The 21,556-nt window shown below is 42.7% G+C and overlaps 1 protein-coding gene across 7 annotated transcripts in view; it reads right to left on the minus strand.

Moving 5' to 3' along the window:
• Positions 1 to 21,556, minus strand: part of BCAS3 (BCAS3 microtubule associated cell migration factor) — a 300,156-nt gene that overhangs the window by 159,486 nt on the left and 119,114 nt on the right. For all 7 annotated transcript variants that reach the window (XM_082294442.1, XM_082294446.1, XM_082294444.1 and 4 more), the window contains 3 exons: positions 16,776 to 16,876; positions 13,509 to 13,705; positions 12,175 to 12,272 (listed from right to left, as the gene is read on the minus strand). In XM_082294442.1, coding sequence (XP_082150568.1) covers positions 12,175 to 12,272; positions 13,509 to 13,705; positions 16,776 to 16,876 — 396 coding nt within the window. The remainder of the gene's footprint in view (positions 1 to 12,174; positions 12,273 to 13,508; positions 13,706 to 16,775; positions 16,877 to 21,556) is intronic.

Raw genomic sequence — 21,556 nt, forward strand, 5'->3', positions numbered from 1 at the left:
GTTACAGCAGAAGAGGAGCCAACACAGAGATTAAGAGCTACAGAAAACTCTGTGACAAAGGTGGAAGATGAGCTCAGCAGCTCTGACTTGGGACCATGGAGACAAGAGGAAAACCTGAGGATAAAGGAAACAAAAATGGGAGAGATCCTGGGATTCAAAGAAAGGAGGCACACCTGGGTAGAAACGTAGGCACAAACCCCCAGGTTCAGAGCTTGGCAATGCTATGGAGGAAGAAAGAGCAGGATTTGAAGCTTTGGGACAAATGCTGCTCCCACAACTACATAGCAAAGGGCTCCCTTCCCTCCCGCAAACACGGATTCCGTTTGATGTCCCTTCTACAGCAAGCAAGAAGAGATAAATTAAAATTGAGAACCTAGAAAGGGCTTTGATCCTATTGCCTGGAAATATGTATAAGAATATTTTCTCCAGACGTACTTTTGCTATATATGGAAACCAAATGCTGACTAATCATACAAACCTTATGGTGCCTGAGCACAGCTGTAATCTGCAGCAGAACACTGTCACAGCGGCCCAGGAAAATGGGGAAAACCAAGAAGTTTGCTGAGAAAGAGGAGAAAATGGTGATCAAAGGCACTGGAGGCCCGATCAGACAAGAGGGAGAGTTTCTAGCTGGTGAGCTTTTAAGATACAAGCAACACATTTATGACTTATTCTTGTATTACTGAACTTCAACAGGCCAAGTAATGATTATCCATTTTCCAAGGGTAGAGAAAAATTATTCTCTCTGAGACCTGCTGACTCAGGACAGCAGTAATGGGATGCAAAAGCCTGAATTTTGGTTTATTGGTTTATAGATAGCACCAGCTGGCAAGGATAGAGCCATTTAGGGCTGTTTATCAGGACATGGCCTCATGTCCCAGGCACTGACAGGGATGGGACGTGGACAGAAGCTCTGATGCGGCACTGTCACTCGTGGTGATGGCCAGGAACAGTCAGGGCTAGAATGTGCCTGAGGAATACGAGGGTTTAATTTCTCTAGGTACTCCTTGTCCTCTGAAATGGGAGAAATACCAACTCAAAGAGCGGCATCAATTCTTGCTTTTCACTTAAAGTGCTCATCAGTATGGCATAGCTAATTAATGCTTTCAATAGGTGTTAAAAATTCCTGGGCTGTAAGGCAGTAAATGCATTATGAGCAGGCAAAGGCAAGTGGCTACAGTTTAGAAGCACAAAGGTGAGATAATGGCCTTCCACATCACTGAACTGCCAACCTCATTTAGCGCAAAGCCTGGCATCTGGAGATTTCAAATCATACAGCCGTTTAAAAATATATAGAATGTTAAATTAAATGACAAACACGGGACATGTCACCTTTTAGAGGCAGAAATGTAAAACCAAAGCATATGTTCTCCAACTGTATTTGCTTCAGGATCAGCAATATTTTTGTAACCTCATTAGTTTCTTGACTTGGTTTTAAACATGCAAGGATGGATATACAAATAAGTTACAGGTCCTCCACGTGATATCCTCAATTATAAGTCAATCTGTACCAGCAAAATAAATTAAGAACTGTAAGTTTAACTCTTGTGGAAGGTGAAGACAATGAGGAAAAATTTCTGCAAGTAGTTAGGGATTAAAGTCTCTCTGTATTTTGAGCTCTGTGCAAATATCCCAGTTTCAAGCCTATATTTACAAGCACACCCTGTGGCTCTGTGTGTGTCAAACTGTCCCTGACAAGCCCAGGGCTCAAAGGCAGGAATGGACCCAAGCTCAGGTACCCTGGACCCAGTCTGGCTGTGTGACAGAGCCCAGGCTGTGGCTGGCTCCACACAGGGTGGGTTTCGGTGTTGACACCGTATCCTGTCACCGCTCCGGTGGGAGAGTGTCACAGCAGGGCAGCTCTGTGGGACGAGGGGGAGGTGACAAACCCCACTCCCCAGCACCATTTGGTACCTCTGTATGGTGCTGCTGCTCTTGAGAGCCCACCTCCATGTCCCCCTGAAAAAGGGGGGCACCCCTCACCTGCCATCCCTGTGCCAGATCTGTGTCCTCCCGTCACGCGCCGTGACCCGGAGCGGGCGTTCGCACTTCACGCCTTGCACAATCCTCACTGAAGGGTTATTAAAAGGCCATAACTAGGCCAATAAAGCTGAATTTTATTTGTTCACGCACAGCAGTGGGGGAGTGCTGCCTGCTGATGGCACTAAGCAAAACATCACACCCCCAGTCCAAAACCTTCTTCAACTCCTGCTGTAGAAGTGCATCAGTTACAAGTTTATAACAGAGAGCAGGTAAGGCTGGAAAATCAGATCAGACAGAGCTGGTGCCCCACTACCTTCCCCTCCTCATCCCCTATCAGAAACAATTTTATAGCATGGGAAATATTTGATACCATCTAATGATCACCAATTAATAATCTCACTGAGCATCTTTAAGCTGTGCATCCTCCCAAGGGCCTTCTTCCATAGGGATGGATTATCTTCCTTGGCAGGCACTCTAGGACCAGCACAAACCAACTGCAACATAATTTAATTTTCTTTTTGTCAGGCAGATTCACAAAGTTTCAATCACATTTCATTGTATAGGAAGGAAAAAGCATGAGCCAAACTTTGAAATAAAATCATGAAATAGTGAAGCACTGCTGGCATTTCAGCTTACTGGGCATCAAAGTTTAAACTTTGCTTTCAACCTCAGTTTTCCAAACACGCTGTCATTCACCATAATATGGGTTAAAAATAAGAGAAAGCAAAGATGAAATGTAAATGATTTAAATGCATGCATATGTTCTTCTGTAAAATGCATAATGCAGCTGCAAGGTTTTTCCTCATATTTTGGACACAAATCAAGGGGGAAATGGCTCACTTATGATACAGTGAATTTTTTATCTAACTTCAGTGCTAAAATGTAGCTCCCTGTAAGCATTTCACTGTATATTTGGTTGGGGTTTTTTTAGAGCTTAAATACAAACACCAAAACCAAAAGACTAACACCAGAGCACTTTTTGCTTCTCCAAATTCTTTCACAGCAACTTTCTGCTTGTTAAAAATCCACCACCAACACAAAAACTTTGCAGATGATCTCTGGCCATTCATTCCATTTGACATTCAGTCACAAGTAAAATTATTCTTGCTTTTAAAATGTATTTTAAGTGATGGACAAACAGTAGAGCACACAGAGGTTTGCTCAGCACTCCTGTTGTAAATAATAGAGGTGAAAATCCTAATTAATGGGAACTGCAAGGAGCTAGCAGGATTCTTACTGCAAGAGTGGCTTCTCCTGCTTTTTTGTATCAAGGCAAAATTAAGGAGGTAGCACCTTTCTGGAGTGGTATAGTCAGGATTCTTTGTAGTGTCCCAAAATTGAAAGAAGCTAAAAATGACAGAGATGGCAGCTCCTGCTCTGCCTGTCTCACGTCAACAGCACCGAGACTTGGAGCAGAGGAAATGCAACACAAAAGGGGATGGCAGAGCCAGTTACCAAAACTCCCACCACTCCAACCCGTGCCAAAGCCTCGCAAATTCCAGGAGTTATCCTGCAGTCCAGGTGGGTTGTAGGGAGCCAGGGCCAGCTGTGCCTGGGACAAACAGCCAGGCAGGCGAGCCCTGCTCCCGAGCAGATGTGAGCCCCAGGGAAAGCAGCTGTGCCGGAGCCCCCGGGGTGTTCCACACCAGGCACAAATGGTTGCCCGCTGCTGCTGGAGGGAAGTATCAGGGAAGAAAGGCTTGGCAAGCCTGGGATTTCAGAAGAGGACAGTCTGCACCCCACTTGACCTGGGGACATGGGATTTTTGATAGGACTATTACAATCGCAGAGCTTATAAAATATATTTGGAAAGGCTTTCGTGTTGGTTTTGGGATAGGATACGAAGGCCCCAGGAATCCACTCTGAGGCCTTAAATCTGTGGCCAAACTCCAGCAAAAACCATATGTTGTTCCTATCAGCACCTTTTGCTTTCCCACTGCTCCATTTTCCAGGCCCGCACCGAGCAGAGACTCGAGGCACCAGGGCTCAGGGACCACCTCTCACCTGGAGAGAAATCCCAGGATAATGATGCCAATAATCCCAAACCTGTTTTCTGTCATTTGCTGACTGCCCTGCTTGTTTTCACCTTCACAAGGGGCTCAGCACCAGGTTTATGCACACATGGAGGGCTTGGCTTCACACGCTCCCTCGGAGACTCCACGTTCCTTTTGGAAGGAGGTGAGTCCCAGGTGGGCTGTTCCAAGCAGGAATAAAAGCCCCACAGCTGGAGGTTGGGACCTTGGGGACTTTCCTTGCACACAAGAGCAGCTGAGGAGGAGGATGGTGACAATCAGGGACTCCTTTCACCCCGTGCTCCCACCCCCTGCTCTCTGCAGCAGCCACTTGCTGGCACCAGCTTTGGCTTTTCGGAGCTCTCCAACCAGAGCTGGAGCAGTAACCAGCACCCAATTTAGCCTGAGTTGTAATAAAAAGTGAAAGTTAAAAGCAGTGCAAGCAGCAGATAAAGAACTATTAAAATCTGGCTGGGGTGATGCCAGGGATGGAGTCCAAGGCAGGGGAGGAGCCAGAGCTCCAAGCCAATGGGTATCCCACAGTGTTGGATAATTAAGGAAAACAAAATATTTTCCATCTGTTTCTTTACCCCTTACGTCACCGAGGCAATAAAATATATACACAAGTAAGCACCAACAGGCTGTATTTCAACTTAGATAAAAATATTTATTCCCAGCAGAGAACATCTTTACTCCAGCGAGTAGCCAGGGTGAGGAGGCTGTGATTGGAACACTCTCAAGGGCTAAACTCCACCTTAGAGTAGATGAAATGCCTAAATGGCTAATTTATCACACCAAATAGCTCAGTTATATGTGTCACACACCTAAATCCACACTTCTGCTCACTTATCCCTATTACACCTTATAATAACAGACAATTGTTAAAACCTGCTCTTTTTGGACTAACAGTGGTGAAAATAAGTGCTTATGCTGATATTACATTGGAAATAACAGCAGGAGGAAAGACAAAAGGAAGAGTCTGCAGAGCCCTGAGGACAAGGGCTGATGTTCTGGAACACCTCCTGAAAAGAGGGGAGGACAAGCTGGAGGATCTCAAGAGGATCAGAACCAGAATCCTGATAGCTGAAACCCTTAACATCTAACACAGACTGCAGGCCAAAGTGGCAACAAGAAATAATGAGGCATATTTAGATGTTTTCCAAAGCAAACATGGGAAATGGTGAGCAAGTACTTCAAAAGATAAATCCTAATTTAGTGAAATCACTAAATAAGGATGTTTCTATTATAAGCTGGTTACAAATGAAGCTTTCCCTGAAACAAAACTGACTCCAAAATTCAAATACTCTTCTTTTAACTTGCACATCCATTTTAAGCCCATTTTAAGCAGTCCAGATTAATAGATGAGCTTAGAATATGTTACAAGCTTATAAAAATATAAAGATTTGCAAAACGATTCCTTTAAGCAGGGTAGGAAAAGAGCAGAAATGTCAATGCACACACTGCCTGCAAATACCAGTGGTGTGTTATTTCTGTGCAATCTCTCAAAACACAAGTACAGACACTGAGGTTTCTGGATCTCTTGTAAGTTTAACAGTAGCTGGGAGCTCTTAGATCTCCAGCTATAATAAATATTGTATCCTACAGGAGCCCATCGGGAATCTCAGCTCATGTGTTGTTCCACAGAAGATTGTGGTGTCAGATATGATTAGAATCAACACTTCCCACTTATTCAGAGCTTTAAAGCTACCTACACACCACATTAACAGCTGTTAATGAAAGATAATTAAGGGGCACATAAGAATCTCATATTAAGAAGGAGGTTTTGTTAACTAGTGAAAAATACCCAGGATAATAAGATTATTTTTTTTCCCCTAAATAAGCCCAAGGCATTTCTGTGCTTAGACCATGCTCCAGTCTACTGCTATTTTTCAGCTGACATGAACTGAAGGTGGCTTCCCCAACTGGAAGTTAGTAGCTCACACTTAAGCATGAGACACTGCAGAGGCTGCATTAATGGAGCCCTGTACACACGTCAGGCAGGTTGTGTGACACAAGAACAACTGTCTGGGAGCAGCAGCACTGTGCCAGTGACCATTATCAGGGCCCCTGGGGGCCCCACTGCAACTTATCTTCCTATGTGAGGAAAAACCCCATTGCCTTGGATTTGGTTCTGACACTGGGGACGTCACAGTTCAGCTTTCAGGGAGCTGTGACATCAACAGAGGAACTGCTGGGCCAAAAATCACATGGGGGAGATGAACAAGGAGAGCAGCACCTCCAGGAACCTCAACTGCTTGAAGTCAAATTCCACCCAGCACAGCAGGCTCTAGAAATTGCTGATTTTTCACTTTCACCAGTGAAATCAGACACATGTAGCACCATTTTTTGAAGCTGATACAGACTTGTTTTGAAACACAACCATCTTAGAAGAGATCAACTGCTTCAATCACTATTAGACTGCTCAGCTGTACCAGAGGCAAACGGGGGTGAGGAGTCTCCTCTGTCCCTTGCAGGGTAAAGCTACTCCACATCACCACGTTGTGCTGTGGGGAGTGAGCTCCCATCTCTGCAACTGACTAAACCACCCACAATCATCACAGGGTGGAAAATTAAATCAGTATCTAATGATTCTGCTGCCTTTCACTCACTGCTCCCATGCTTGTCCTCTCCAGTGTACTTCTCCTGCCTCCAGAAAACACCCACCAGTGTTTCAAGACATTAATGCTACTCCATGTATCCCTGCAGCTGAGTCTTTTCCCAGTCCAGGCAATGATCCAGCAGCAAGTGCCCAGTCAGTAGTGTCAGGTCATTTTAATTTCTCCTCACATCTCCCCAGTCTATAGGGCATAGCTGTTTCTAGATGTAATCATGTACACTGCATGGGCATCTTGGAGCCTGTTGGAGTCAGTTCTGTCTTAAGGCTCTCTTCAAAAATCATCAGATAACATTTTCTCAAATTAGATTAAATAAATCAAGTTGAAAACATTCTAAGTACCAGAATTTTGCATTATGCAGCTCATGCACACACACACTTAGCAAGGCAGATGAGCTGGATGGAGAGAGCAGGAGCACATGTGAGTGTGTGCTTCTGCACTGAGGAAACAAAGATACTTGAGATATCCCACATGCTGTCACTAGTCACAGAAATAATGCATAAAATGTTATGCAAATAGGTAACATAATAAGCATTTCAAATAGATATATTAACAGGATCAGCACAGAAGTTATTCCAGGAAAGAACCATAACTTAAACTCATGTAAGTTTAAGCTGACAGGACACATAACTGCAAACCAAGCAGTGCTGGGTCGGTGTTTTTGTGTTACTGAACAGGTGATGCCCCCTAAGAGCAGCTTGTTCTCTGCCCATTATTAAAACCTCTCAATTGCTGTGAAGAACAGCCCAGGGGCCAAACCCCCTCCTTGCCTTCAAAGCTCAGCATTATACTCTGCAGCCCTGAGTGCAATCTCTATCTGCCACAACAAACCACCTTTATCCCATGCAGGTAATTACAGGTTCAGGTCAAGGACTGCAGCCCGGATTGATTTCATCTCTCTGCAGCCCTGGCTGGCTCCACTCAAGCAGGGCAGCTCGAGCAGCCGTGACACCGGAGCTCCTGGAATGGGAACCCAGCCCCAGCTCAGCCTGGCACTTATTGCCTGTGGCAGCAGGGACAGCCTGGGAATTCACAATGTTGGTGACTTCATCTGCCAGCTGCATTCACACATCTTTACTACCTGAATAACTGATCTCCACTACTCCGAGGCAGCACTTTGTGGTGTACAGCGTTTGGGAATAAATATTTGATCGTGCATACAACAGAAAGGAGCTCAGATGGTTTAAGGTGTGACAGCAGAAGTGTTTATTAAATTCCAAGTGAGAGCAGTGCTGGACAGTAAAAATTCGTCCCGTGGTCCCTGCCTCACAGGTGTGGTGATGAACAATAAAAGGACAACTCCCTCCCCCACAAAACCACAGTCAATTCTGTTCATTAAACCCTCTGCAGGCAGAGCTCTCTGTCCACGACCAGCCAGTCACACACAAAAGAAAGGGAAGTACTAAATTACAAGCTGATTTTAAGTGGGCATTGATTGAAGTAACCAGAAGAGAGCTCAGTATTGTCAGAGTTTCATACAACAGTAATAAACAATCTTCATTAAAAAATGATGTGTGCATCCCCCAGCAGCACAGCACTTTCCAGGTTTCAGTTGAGAACATTAAGGCTCCCCCCACCCCACACACAAGCAAAGATGAAAAAAATCCTCAGGATCTTTTTCTTCTACAAAATTAATTTTATTCATTAAATAATGCCGCAGTTCACTGAAATCCTTCCCACTCAATTTCTGCCTTTTTCCTAAGCAAGAAAGAAACAGATTTATGATTCTATTCTGTGATCTCCTCCCAGCAGGAAAGGAAGAGGTTGATGCAAAAAAGAGATCAGACAATTTCTCCGTCAGTGTTCTCATCCTCCACTAGCAATGCAACCAAATCATTACTTGGCTGATGGGTAAGTGTCCAAAACCCCTTTGTGTGAGGGAACAAACAAGGCTTTCCATAGCCAGACACACAGATGCAGCCACTTCTCTTAAATGAGCAGAAGTGAGTCACTGAGCACACCTGAGAGCCTGAGCCCACACCTGGGGTGAAGCTGAAGGGAAACACTTGTGTGTACACTCAATGTACCCACACTGTGTGGGCAAACTCACTGACCAGCAACTGCTGCAAAATCCTTTCTCTAGAGGTTTTCTAGCTCTGAAAGCTCAGGGTTGACTGTACAGATATCCCAACCTTCCTGCACCTTTAATTTCTGCATCATTCATTATTCAGAGAGTTCTACCAGGTTTAATTTTTAAGGTATGTAATATATATGATGTGTGCCATTCCTCCACAGGTTATAGAATGAAAATTCAGAGAGGTGCCTGGGTGGTTTTGGTGTGTAAAGAGCGTGACCTTCAGCTGCAGCATCTCCTGCACACAGGAGGACTCTTTAAGGTTTCTCTTTCATCTCTGGGCTCTAATAAAGTCTTAAATGGAACCTGAGTTACTAAGACTTAACCCACCGGTGTCAAAGCCAAGCCCACAGCCTGAGGACAGCCTTGGGAAGGATGGACACCTACACACAGCAAGCAGCTCCTACCTGTACAGTGGTTCTGCTGCTGCATTATCACCAAAGGCTTCCTGCTTTACAAAGATTTAAACTCACTGTTGTCCCTTTAACATTTCCAATTGCCGATCTGGAACAGCATCTGGAATTTCAGTGCATTTAATCCTTGAGGGCATGTTCTCTCTATGATGCATATGACTAAAATGTGTGCATTGAGGGACAAATGTCCAGTAGCTTTAGGTGACGGAATCTTTGCAGATTTTTCTTGAAAAAATAAACCAAAGAAGAGTGTCTTAGGAGAATTTTGAACTGAGAGAACCATATTGAAATACACATTTGTAAAATATATCCAAGCAATCTTTACAGATTCAGCCATCCACCTTGAGAATGCCATTGCAAATTTTCATTATTGATAACAGTATGAGAGTTTTGCACTTTTTAAATGAAGACTTTTGCAAATGATCTTAGGAGACTGTCCTTAGTACACCACAGTTTTACAGATGCACGCTTAAAAAAAAGCAAACAAACTGCTTATTAAATGCAACAACAGAATTGTCACCAACGGGGGAGAAGGAAGGAAGCTATTGAGAATGGCAGAAGGATAATGGCAGATGATAAACATGTACTTGAAGTCTTTTGATAGGAAGGAGAAGTGATGAGTCGGATAAGCAGAGGCGCCACACGGGTTGCATCTCCAAGCAACAGGCAATCAAACCTCCAGATAAGCATCTTCATAGAGCTCAACAGGCTCCAGTGTAGGGCCAGAGCTGAACAATCACTTCCTGGTTCAGCTCAGGCAGGAAAAATTTATGACCTACTTAAAAATCCTTCAAACCTAAAAATGCCTTTTCTATAAAGAACATCAGCCATGTAGGGCATGCTGTGGGAAGAGCAGGAAATGAGAATACTTGAAGTGGTGGACTGGAAAATCCAATGCTGTAAAAAACCCAATGCTGTACATGAGTGGTATTTAAAACCAAACCCTTCCCATCCACAGCTGAGATTAATGGAGTTTTCTGCACATCTCAGAGGCAGAAAGAGAAGAAAATAAGCATAAAATACTCTTCTTTCCTTTGCTGGGCCCTGCTACAAGAACAGCTTGAAATCTCCAAACACAGAGTGTGTTTTTAACTTGTGTCTCCTTTACTCTGTAACAACTCACACCATCACACAATCTAGAATTTGAACCCCTAAGTTCTGCATGGGAAAGGAAAGAGGGAGGCTCAAGCAATACAAAACCTGCAAAGAGATGCTAAATCCCTGAATCAAAAATAAATTCCAACCCAACCTGTCTGGGTGAAGTAAATAAAACACTGCCATCATCATGTCCCTAACAAAACCCACGTATTGTTTATAAGAAACTTATGAGGTGTTATAACCAAACTGAGTCACTGCTGTACAGTAAATACATTTTCAGTGTCCTAACAATGTATACAATGAATTCTGGCAATTTTAATATGGACACACATGCTAAAGGCATTACAAATGGGGCTTCATCACATTCACATGAGTCAGTTCATATTAGAGCCCCATCCACACCCCAGGAGAAGTTGTTTAGCATGGAAGAGGCACAGTCCTGTGCGTCCATTGTTTCTGTTGTAGATGGAGTAACACAGCTTTAGGAAGTGCTACAGTCAAAGAATGGTCACATTTCAGAATTATTGCACATCCCTGTTACAGGTGAAGGCACTGCTCCTACACAGGAGGGAAAAATCCCCACCCTGGTATCTCTGTATCAGCTGATAATGAGGCACAGCTCTGCCATTAATCACTCTGAATCTCAAGTGTCACATACAAAGCCTGAGCACTCCTGTGATTCCAACTTGTAACCTTTTAGGAGCAATAAGCATAGGTGAACTAGGCCAAAAAAATAATCATAACTTATTATAACTTATATAATTACAATAATTATAACTTATGATGCATTGATATTTTCTTCTGTATCACACAATTATTTTCAAAGTTACTTTGTCATATAGTAAACCAAACAAAATTCCCTTTCAATAACCAGCATCAGATGTTTGTCTAAGCCCAACAGGAATTAATTTAACAACTTTTAAATATCTGAAAATTGAATTTATAAGGACAATTCTCAATAGCCAAAGTAAACGTGGTTACTATTGAACTCTGTTATAAACACATACATGAAATATCCTGTAATACCCAAATAAATTCATTTGGCAAACAATGAAGTATCTTGGACTCAGCATTTCTATCAAACAGCAAACAGAGTCTGAAACAGGAGCTTTTATTTTAACTCTCTTTAAACCAACCTTCAGAAACCCCTTTCTGTATGTGTGACTGTCTCTTTTTACAGTTTAACCTCAATCCAATCAGGAGTCTCCAGGGATTTTCAAATCGCTAAAGATTAAAATCCTCTCCTCTTGACTGTTTGACTAATGCTGTGTGTTTAATAATTCTACTTGTGAGAGATTTTATTTGACAAAATCCTGCTGTGTGGACCCTCAGACGCTGTACAGCTGCACTGGAACATAAAGCTCTGCTGCCCTTGTTTCTTTAGACAGGCTATTCCCCAGCACTGAGGGGAAAAGAGAACTTTATAGTAAATCTATTACTCTGTTGATATTAACACAACCACTGTGGTATTAAATCTACACACTCTTCTCAGAGCAGAGCAGTGAAAATGTGCCTGTTACACAAACATTAGATAAACTCTCCTGTTGTCCTGACTGTTCACAGAAATCAATTACATTTATGATTACATTTCAATGAAAGCTACTTTATAAATGAGATGGAACTGTAATATTCTATGCTTTAGGCATTCATTAATAAAAGCATTTCAGTGTTAGTATTTGTCAATGTTCTGCTTTTTAGTTTAGGCAGTTTGTAGCATTCTATAGCTCATGTTAAACTTTACATAAATAGTGTGTCCAGATCTTACCACAACGCTGTGACTTCACATTTGAGTGGTAAGGGGAGGAAAAAATCATCATTATCATAGGATTGAGTATTTGTATAAGATAACACTTACCCCATTGGTGCAGCTGAAAACCAGGACAACCTTTATGGCAATGATTAGCAAACATGTTACCAGCCAAAACAAAAGCCCAGACTGATGGACACAAATGTGAAACAGCAAAGGAAGGTGTTCCTACCTGAAGTAGCATCGATGACTGTGGAGACTCCCCTGCGGTCGGCGGCGGGCCGTGGTGACCCCGGCATACTGACGGGCTCCGAGCGCACCGGCTGGATCCTGGCAACGAGACACAGTCAGCACCTGGCCACCTCAGCAGGGCCCAATCCCACCCCAACCTGAATCTGCTGAGACAAGCAGCAGTTTAAATGGGAAATGGCTTGAAAGCTGTTGAAAACTTCCCTCACCTGGTGCAGCTGAGATGGGGATAATCCACCCAGAGACTTACACAAAGTGGGTATTCCCAAAGGATGGCTCAGATGGGAACTCTCAGGGAGCCTCACAGGAACAACCTCACCCTACTCAAACTGGTTAAAAAGCCTCTATCACCCTCCTCAACAGCAGCCTTTTAAAGACCCATTTGTAACTGTTGATTCCTTTTGTAACATAGATCTGTTTTATTTCTTTTTATTTCTACTTTCTTTCTGCACATGTATACACATATATAATAAAAAAATCAAATATTTGACAGCTATATCCTTACTCGTGGCAGCAATTACACACAAGGAGAAATCACACATTTCAAACCCATGGACTTTCAGTCCAAGGACAATCTGCCCACTTTTAATGGGATTAGTCATATTATCCATCTCTCTTGCTTTACTCCTAAGAGTTTCAGATACAGTCCCAAACAATCCAAGTCCCTACCACAGAACTTTGGACTTCAAATCACATGCAGAGTCAGGAGCATGGAAACTTGTTAAATCCGGAGTTACTGGGCAGGAGACAAACACTTGGAGCATAAATCTCTTCTACAAATCACCAGTAAATATAAACCCACTCCTTCCTTTCCCTTCCTTAGGCCCACCCCCTGCCCCCAATTCCAAATCAGCCAATGTCCAAAACCAGATGAATTAAATACATTAAAAAGAAGTACAAGGAAGGAAGAAAAGGAATGGGAAAAGAAAAAAAACAGGGAGGAGGAAAATATTCCAGAATTTCACTTACTGTTCCAACACACTGACCGCTGTCTAAACTGATGGCATAAAGCTCCCACTCACGTCTGAGAAAATGAATTTATTAAGCAATACAGAAACTGTGAAAAGCAAGAGGACACTGAGCAAGGCCACCAGACTTTGTTCTATCTTTCCCTGTCGCGTGCCCAAGAAGGGGCAGCAAAAGGAATCTGAGCTGCTTGGCCTGGATGGATTTTTCTCGTTGGTGCGTCACACACTCTTCCAAGACTTTCCTCTGGACAAGCCTGATGAAAACTGTGACACATCCCACACATGTGGCAGGAGGCAAGTTCTGCACACAACAAATGTGAGACAGCTGGGAAATGGGTTTTGTTTTTACCTGAGGCTGTTGAGATCAAGATCATCTGTGTCGAAGTCCAGGAGAGGCTGCGGGGTGTCGCTGGGCCCGTGCGACTGCAGCACGGAGGAGCTGGAGGAGATGACGGTGGTTTGGCCTGAGGGGTGGATGGTTTTGAACTGGAACTGAGGGCCCATCCACAGGCGTCGATGAGGCCCAGTGTGAGTCACGATTTCCACCTGTGGGAAGGGGATATCGGAAATGATGAATGCAAAGCTGCAACTTCATATAATGAATGGCTCCTTCAGTACACTGGGCTCCTGGAATACTGCTGCTCCCAAGTGAAAAGAGTGTTCTGAGCCAGGGTGTTTGGAGGAATGTTTAACAAGGGAAAATTCGGGATGTCTTTGCTAGGGAATGGATACTTTAGCCAAAGCCAAGAGCTTCTTGCAGAGACTTGAAAGCTTGTGAACCACCAGTCTCAGGACACTGAACCGCAGTTCTTAAATTGTTCTGAAGATCAACGCTTCATCCTGGCCACCACTTCACCTGATCCTGTTGTTTCCTCCCCTTGCCAGGATGAAATGCACCCCAAAACTCAAAGGCTATGGCCAACAGGGAACACATTTCTGCCTGAGTCTGCATGGAACAGAGAGGAACCAAGAGCCCACATCCCCCAGACATCCCCCATCCTGAGCAGGGTGAGGGATGCGCTTCCAGAGAGCTCGTTCCTGCTTTGTTACAGCTGCTTTGTGAAAGTTCACACCTTAAACTGTTTCCCATGGATACAGTGAGAACTGGATTTCAAATCACAGCTCCTAATTCCTGTTGGCAAATGTGAGGAGAGGGCTGGCACAGAGCATCTTGTGAGAAGCACAAGATCCATAACCAAGAGTGATGGGGAGAGCGCTGGGATGAGCCCAGGTCACGCTCAGCAGAGGAACACAACCGTGGATGTGCCACACACGGGGTCCACACAAATACACCAATTTAACCAAAATTCTGACAATTCAATGGAAGTAGGCTGTTTGTGCTCAGGAAAATTGGGCCTTGTAAATAAAAGGGTAAACAAAGCATAGAACTTCTGTAATCAGAGAATAGAATCATTAAAGCTGGAAAGACCGTGCAAGACAATACTAAAAATCAAAAAGAGCTTTTAAAAATCAGAAAAAAGAAACACAGAATAAAAATATTAAGCTCTGGTGAACTCATACTTTTAAAATAGAAAATAGACTATTGAATTCCTATCAATTTCTGCTAAAACAACAATCAGCTTCACAGCAGAAATGCAATTTAGCGAGGGAATTCATGAAAACAGATTTTTGTGTAGGTATACAGATGTATACTAGTAGTGATTCTCCATCTTTAAGAAGCAATTTGAAACCCTGGATGATGTCAGTTCTCTGCTAATGTCAGACAACAACCACAGCCTACACAGCTCTATTTCCATCTTTGCATTTAGCTCAGCCTAACTCAGCTTGGCTGCAGCCGTTTCTGAGGCAAGTAGCTTTTATGTAGCAGTGTAAATTAGGCCACAGATAAAGTAATCTGTGTATTTTAAGCTTGAAACCATCAGTGTCACAGAGCCGAGAGGTAAACAGATGCCTCTGCAATTTTACTGAGGCTATGGCCAGATGTTCCTATTCACTCTCCTGTCGTGTGCAGGACAAACATATTGTATCTACTTCCCACTGACAGCACACATTACCCACTGTTCTAATTGAAAAGTTGAAGTGAAGGGTGGTGTTTTTTCACTGCTTGCTGTTACTGTTGATAACAACACTTTAATTCTGAAAAACATCCATGCACTTTAGGCTTAATCTGAAGTGGCTTGCTCAGAGAACGCCAGCATTACCGTGCTCCAAGGGCTATCATCACTCCTGCTCTCAGCAAGAATTAAACATTCCAGGAGCATTCTTGGAGTTATCTGTGTTCTGTGACATCACCTGGGATGGTTTTTTTCCCCTTTATAAATATATTTGCTCTTCTAGAGGGATGGATGTGGTGAAGTTCAAGCAGTCTAAGTTCTGTTGACATCTTTTATCTTCAAGAATTGTTAATAAACAAGCACCCATAAAGTGGGTTTACTATAATCTCTTTTTCCTGAGGTTTCACCAGAACAGTAAAACATGCAAGTACCTCCAAACAGTCCTGGAGAGGTGGAAAACTACAGGTAAAATCTGGTCCCAAAGAGTTCAGAAATAAAATTCCGGTTGACTACCCTGACTGAGAAGTTTCATCATCTTTGTGCTCTGAGAAATCAGACATAGCCCAAATAAATGAGATACCTCAATGTGCAGCCACATCTGGAACCTCAGACAGGTAAGTAAATTCACATGACTGGATTCCCCAGTGAATGCTCCTCCTGGACAGGTCCATGTGGAAACCTAACCTCTCATTTTAGGAAAAAGCTGTGTATGATTTATTCACCAGTGGGAGAAGCAAATCCCAGCCATAAATATTTCATATTTATGCCATACACCCCAGCAACACATTTAATGCATCACTCCCATAACAACATTGTTCTTAAACCAGAGGAAACCCACCTAATTTGTCAGGGTGAATTCCATGGATCAGGTACCTTGTAATTGCTTTGGCAAATCCAGAGCATTTGTAAATTTTGTTTATTTATTTAACTCTAACCTTTCATTTCTAACAGGAACTAATTCTCAGTGTATTATTCATGACCTACACTCTTACACTGAAGTTCTGTTTTGAGCCAAATGGTCAAGTATTTACTGAGTTCTTACAGAGAAGCTTCATTGACTGAGACAGAGCAAGACTGGATAAAAAGACAAAGATTTGACCTCATGTAAAAGTCCTCCACCAAGCAGGACAGTTCTAAAGCCATATAGTATTTATATCTGGCCATAAGGCAAAGCAATTATCAGCTGGAAATGGTAACCAGGGAAGGAAGGAAGTCAACCAGCTACTGTCCCATGTTTATGTTCAGATGCAGGGAGTCACAGGCCACCACCCAAAAGACACCATCATCCTGCCAACTTCCTTCATCCCTGCCCAAAAAGGACCATACCAGGAGAAAAAGGAAGACAGGTAACTTGCTGTTGCCAGCTGAAATTTCCCACTTTGTGCTGAGCTTCCCAGGGATGGGATTGAGTCAGGAATGATGGGGCTTCATCTGCTTTGACACCAGCAGATTCACACCCCACTCAGGAGTGGAGTCAGTTTCACACACAGCAATACCCAGGCTATTGGACGTTTACTTCCCACTTGGAGGAAAAGTTGTGAATTTTACTCCCAGTGGCTCCCATTCCTCTTTTCCTGAGCTGAAACCCCCCCAAGGCATACCTGTGACAGCCACTCCTCATCCTCCTGCCCGCTGTGGTCGGAGGCCAAGCTGTCGTAGGACTCGTGCCGGGTGATGGGCCCAGGGCTCCCCGGTGGCACCACTGAAAAAAACCCCAGAAAATTAAAAATCAGATTTACTGTTAAATGCTTTATTAAAAAAAAAACCCAACAGCTTTTAAAATAAGTTAATGGCACAGCAATGTATATGTTTTCCTAAATCTGTGGCAATTGATTTTCTGGAAGCACAGAAAGAGCTCAAATATTGACATTAGAAGGTTGAAAAGATTCCTGCTCTTTGACTTGGATGTATCCATACAGCCACCAGGGTAACCCATTGGCTCTTCTTCTTTTAACCTGAAGTTCTTAAAATACTGAAATATTTTTATATTCCTGCAAAATTTTTAAAAACTCTGTTATTGTAGGGTTGACCTTTATATGTCAAGCTTCCAACCACTACAGATTTTTACAGCCATGTAATAAACCCCCAATAATTGGAGTTTTAATGGCAAAGCAGACACAATGGTAGCCATAAATATAGAATGGCGCCTCTGTAACGTAACCAGCTTTGCATAAATCCATACACTCCATGGAATAAAGGGATTTCCATCCAGTTTTGTGTATGTCAGTACCTGAAGCTACAGAGCCATTTCTCATACCTCTGGATCACAGTGTCCATATTCTCAAACCTGCACTCTCAAATTCAGCTCAGGACCCAACTTATTCCAGAATTATTCAAAGTGCCAGATGAATTAGAACACATTCTTAAAAAGGAAGCTCAGGTTGGATATTAGGAAAAATTTCTTCACTGAAAAAGAATGGTAAAGCATTGGAACAGGCTGCCCAGGGAAGCGGTGGAGTTACCATCCCTGGAGGTGTTCAAACAACTCCTGCCTGTTTCAGAGAGCACAGCTGATCAATTGCAGACTTTCCTGTTATTGAACTCCCTAACAAACTTCATGGCTCCAGCAGATGGTTTTGCTTTCAAACCAACGGGAACTTTATGGACTGTTCTGAATTTTTTTTGTTCTTTCTATCCCAGGGGCAACTACCAGAGCTGTCAAGATTAGGGAAGCTGCAAAAACACAGCCCAGGGAGCAGCATCCCCCCTGCTTGGTCACTGTATTTCTCCCTTGTGGAATACTTTTACATTTTACTGGAGATTCAAGATGGCTTTACAGTGAGAAAGAAATTTGAAAAAACAACTAAAAAGCTGAACAAATGATTAGTTTTGGTGCTACACTGAAAGCCTTTCCCTGAGGAATCAGAGCCTTGCCCAGGTCTTGCATTTCCGCGCAGCTTCCGAGCGCAGCATTAACTCTTTCCACCCAGAAGTGATGAAATGCTGAATTCCATGGAAAAGCTCAGCCTGAGAGTTCACCAGCAGGGCAACAGTGATAAAGCCTCAGCTGAGGTCAGCCCTCAGTCATTTATTTGGCTGTTTAATAAACCAGCATTTCTGTGCCACACCTATCACAAAAGCAGCGTTTAGAGGGGCTGGCTGGGGTACGGGGATCTGTAATGCCAGTCCCAGCTCACCACTGGCCCTACTCCCACCCTTCCCAGTGGGAATGTGCAGTGTGCTGGGAGAAGTGACCTTATAAGACAAGAGATCCTTGCTGGAGATCTGCCATCGGTGTGCTGCTTGTTACACACATATTTATGGTCATATTTTTCCAAGTTAAAAATGCCCTTGAAGTTATAGGAACAAACACGGTGTAAAAATGCAAAGCCCCTTTTTCCTCCATTTCTGGGTCACACACCTCTCACATCGGTATCAAGTTCCAAGACAAGATTAATTTAAGCCTGCAAGGACATTTCCAGGAATTTGAGCTCAGGAGTAATCTTTTATCTTCCAGCTTAATTCTTTGAAAATCTGAACTCACACTGGAAATTACAACAGACTCTCATCCATCAGCGAGGTTATTCTGATGCTCCAACACAGAGTATTTTCAGCTTCTGAGGAATTTCCCAACCATGCAGGATAACAAATAATAAAATTCCAACTCTTGCAAAGCTTTGTAGCAAGTAGTGGTTTTGACTGGTTCTCCTGTAATTTCTCTTTCATTGGGAAAAGTCACAAATGGAGCAGACAGAGCAGGAGCAAGAAAGCCTTGGCTGCACAGAGATATTTTACTGCAATTGCAGGTGGTTTGTACCTTTAATAAGGTAAAATAATCAATTCAATGCTTTGTGTCTGAGCTATGCCAACTTTGACTTTTTCTGTTCTTACACCAACATCTGGAACAAACACATCAAATATGAGACTGCAACTGAGTTTGTTTAATCTAGAAATACACAAACATGAAGTGAAAAAGTACAAAGAAAATGAGTGTTTACTAAAAATCTAAGGTGAGAATTAAAACATACAACTTCTGTCTGTGCAGTATGACAGGACATGAGTTTCTGCAGTCTGCTTATCAAGGCATTATTACAAATCCAAAAATAAATATTCAAGGACACTTCTGAAAAACTGGACTGACACCTATAGCAAAAATCAGAGTTTTGCCATCAATATTTAGCAAGGGGCAAAAAGCATCTTTGAGCTGCTCAAAAGTAATAATGGCACCTTTACTCTCTGTCCTCCTTCCAGTGAAAAGCTTACAGCCTGCCTTCTCTGCACTTACAGGACTGATGTTACCACTATACTGAAGAAAGATTATCTCTGAAAAAAACCCCATTACAAATGAAGTTATTTGTATGATAATTGTTAGTGCCAGGAAAACTGCACAGGAGGGACTGTGGAGACACAAGTTTCAACACAAGCCAAAGCAAAGGCTGAAATACAGCAGAGCTGGTATCTCTCTGGAATTCCAGGACCTGATTCACACAGTTCCATGAATAAGTATGAAAAAACCCCTCATTGTTTAGAAACTTCTCCATGATATTTACTGACAAGTAAAGAAAACAAACAGTTTGTATTAATCTCAAATGATTTGCATAGACATTCCTGCCACACGACCAAGGCCTAGATAAATACACATTGGAGGAATATAGGAATTAACACACACTGGGTTTGTTCATGGATGGGCTAATTATACAATAAATACCTAAAGCTAAGACAAATCTTCCTTCAAAGATTATAAATTGTCATCTTTCAGCAGCATAAAAGTGTTGGAACAAAGAACTACTACAGCTCAACTGTAGTGTGTGCACTTATGGCTTTAATTTGGGAACAATAAATCATTAGTTTTACTTAGTTTTGTGTACTTCTTGAACCAAAAGGTTTTAATTTTCTCATTTATAGAAATAAGCTTTGCACAATTCAGTTTAATTGAGAGTTATATATGAAATTCCCAATGTGCTCTTCTCTAAGGGCTGGATGTTTGTCCAAATTAAGAGCAAACAAAGGCATCTGAGCACTACAAAGCCTGTTTGTTTGGTGCTGCCTGCCGTGCACATGCCTGCAGACACCCAGAGAGCTTGCCTTTTCCATTTCCATAATTATAATTTAATATAATTAACATTCATAATGTCAAATAAGTTTCTAAAATGCAGTAGAAACAGGACAATGTACTCTTGACTAACCCATTCAGTCTCTAGTCATGTCTGCGGTGAACAGGTACACAGGATAAAAATGACATATCCCTTGTTTGCATAAAAATCCCACCCTAACACCTGATTTTGAAGCTTTTTCTCTGGTTCCTCAGTTACATCTAGGTGGTCTAGAGACCTGAGGTAATCACATGCTTGTCAACAAACTTCAGGGCTCCTCGTGCTGGAATTCAGCTCCACAATTTGAATGATTTCCTTCATGCATTTGTTCCATGGCATTACCAACAGACTGTGATGGTTCTGGTTTAGGTCTGCATGCAGACACTGTCAATTCACCACACTCACCTTTCTTCCCTGTTAGAGATGAGATTTCACCTCTGTCAGGGGTTGGTACTGGTGTCCCACAGCTGTGTAGGTCACATCCAACACGTGCTTCGTGGGTTTGTGTCAGAGCTGGTGCTCTGTGCCTCTGGCTCTACCTCTGCTCAAGTGTGACAACAAAGCGAAGGCCAGGTTTTCATTTTGGGCAGAACACTCACAGCCATGTTAACAATAAACTGTCTGTAGGCTGGAGATATGCTCAATGTAATTTTTCTTGTGGCTGCATGTTACTGAATAAAGTTCTGGTTTTAATGCAGTTTTCAGCTTGTAAACTCCTACAGGAGCATGGCACGCAAATTAAAATATCCTCTTTTACCCAGAACTACTCCTTGCTTTTTTTTTTTTGCTGTTAGGACTTTCTGAGATTCTTACATGCAGAAAAATAATAAAATTGAGCTTAAAAAAGCACTATAAATCAGGAGTTTAGCCAGACTGACAGTTATTTCACACCACCAATTGATTAGAGCTGGATTCATTCATTATTTGTGTATTGCCCACAGTTTATTAGGTGCTTTATGGACCATCCACTCTCTGTATCAGCACTTTAATAAAGGTATAGGTAGGTCTGCAATCAGGAGCTGAATTCTTCTTAGTGGTTTTTTGTTTTTTTTTTTTTTGATGACTGCTTTACTTGCTCATTACTCACACTGGTCTGATAGTCAACAGCCTGGATTTTTTTTCCCCAAAAAAGGTGCTGCTGAGGTGTTTAGACCTCACCATTACTCCTGCAAGACTGGTACGCATTCCTTGTGCTTAACTGCAGCTTCCATTTCCAAAGTTCCCTTAGGAAGCCAGTCAAGTACGACGCGCTTTTAAAGCTGGGCAGAGCTAGAACCTGGTATTATTCCCAGTATGGAGCACCTTAAAGCTGCTCAACACTCAGACTGTGAGCAGACAATCAGTTCTGC

The sequence above is a fragment of the Coloeus monedula genome (assembly GCF_965178545.1).
Source record: "Coloeus monedula genome assembly, chromosome: 20".
Taxonomy (NCBI): Eukaryota; Metazoa; Chordata; class Aves; order Passeriformes; family Corvidae; genus Coloeus; species Coloeus monedula.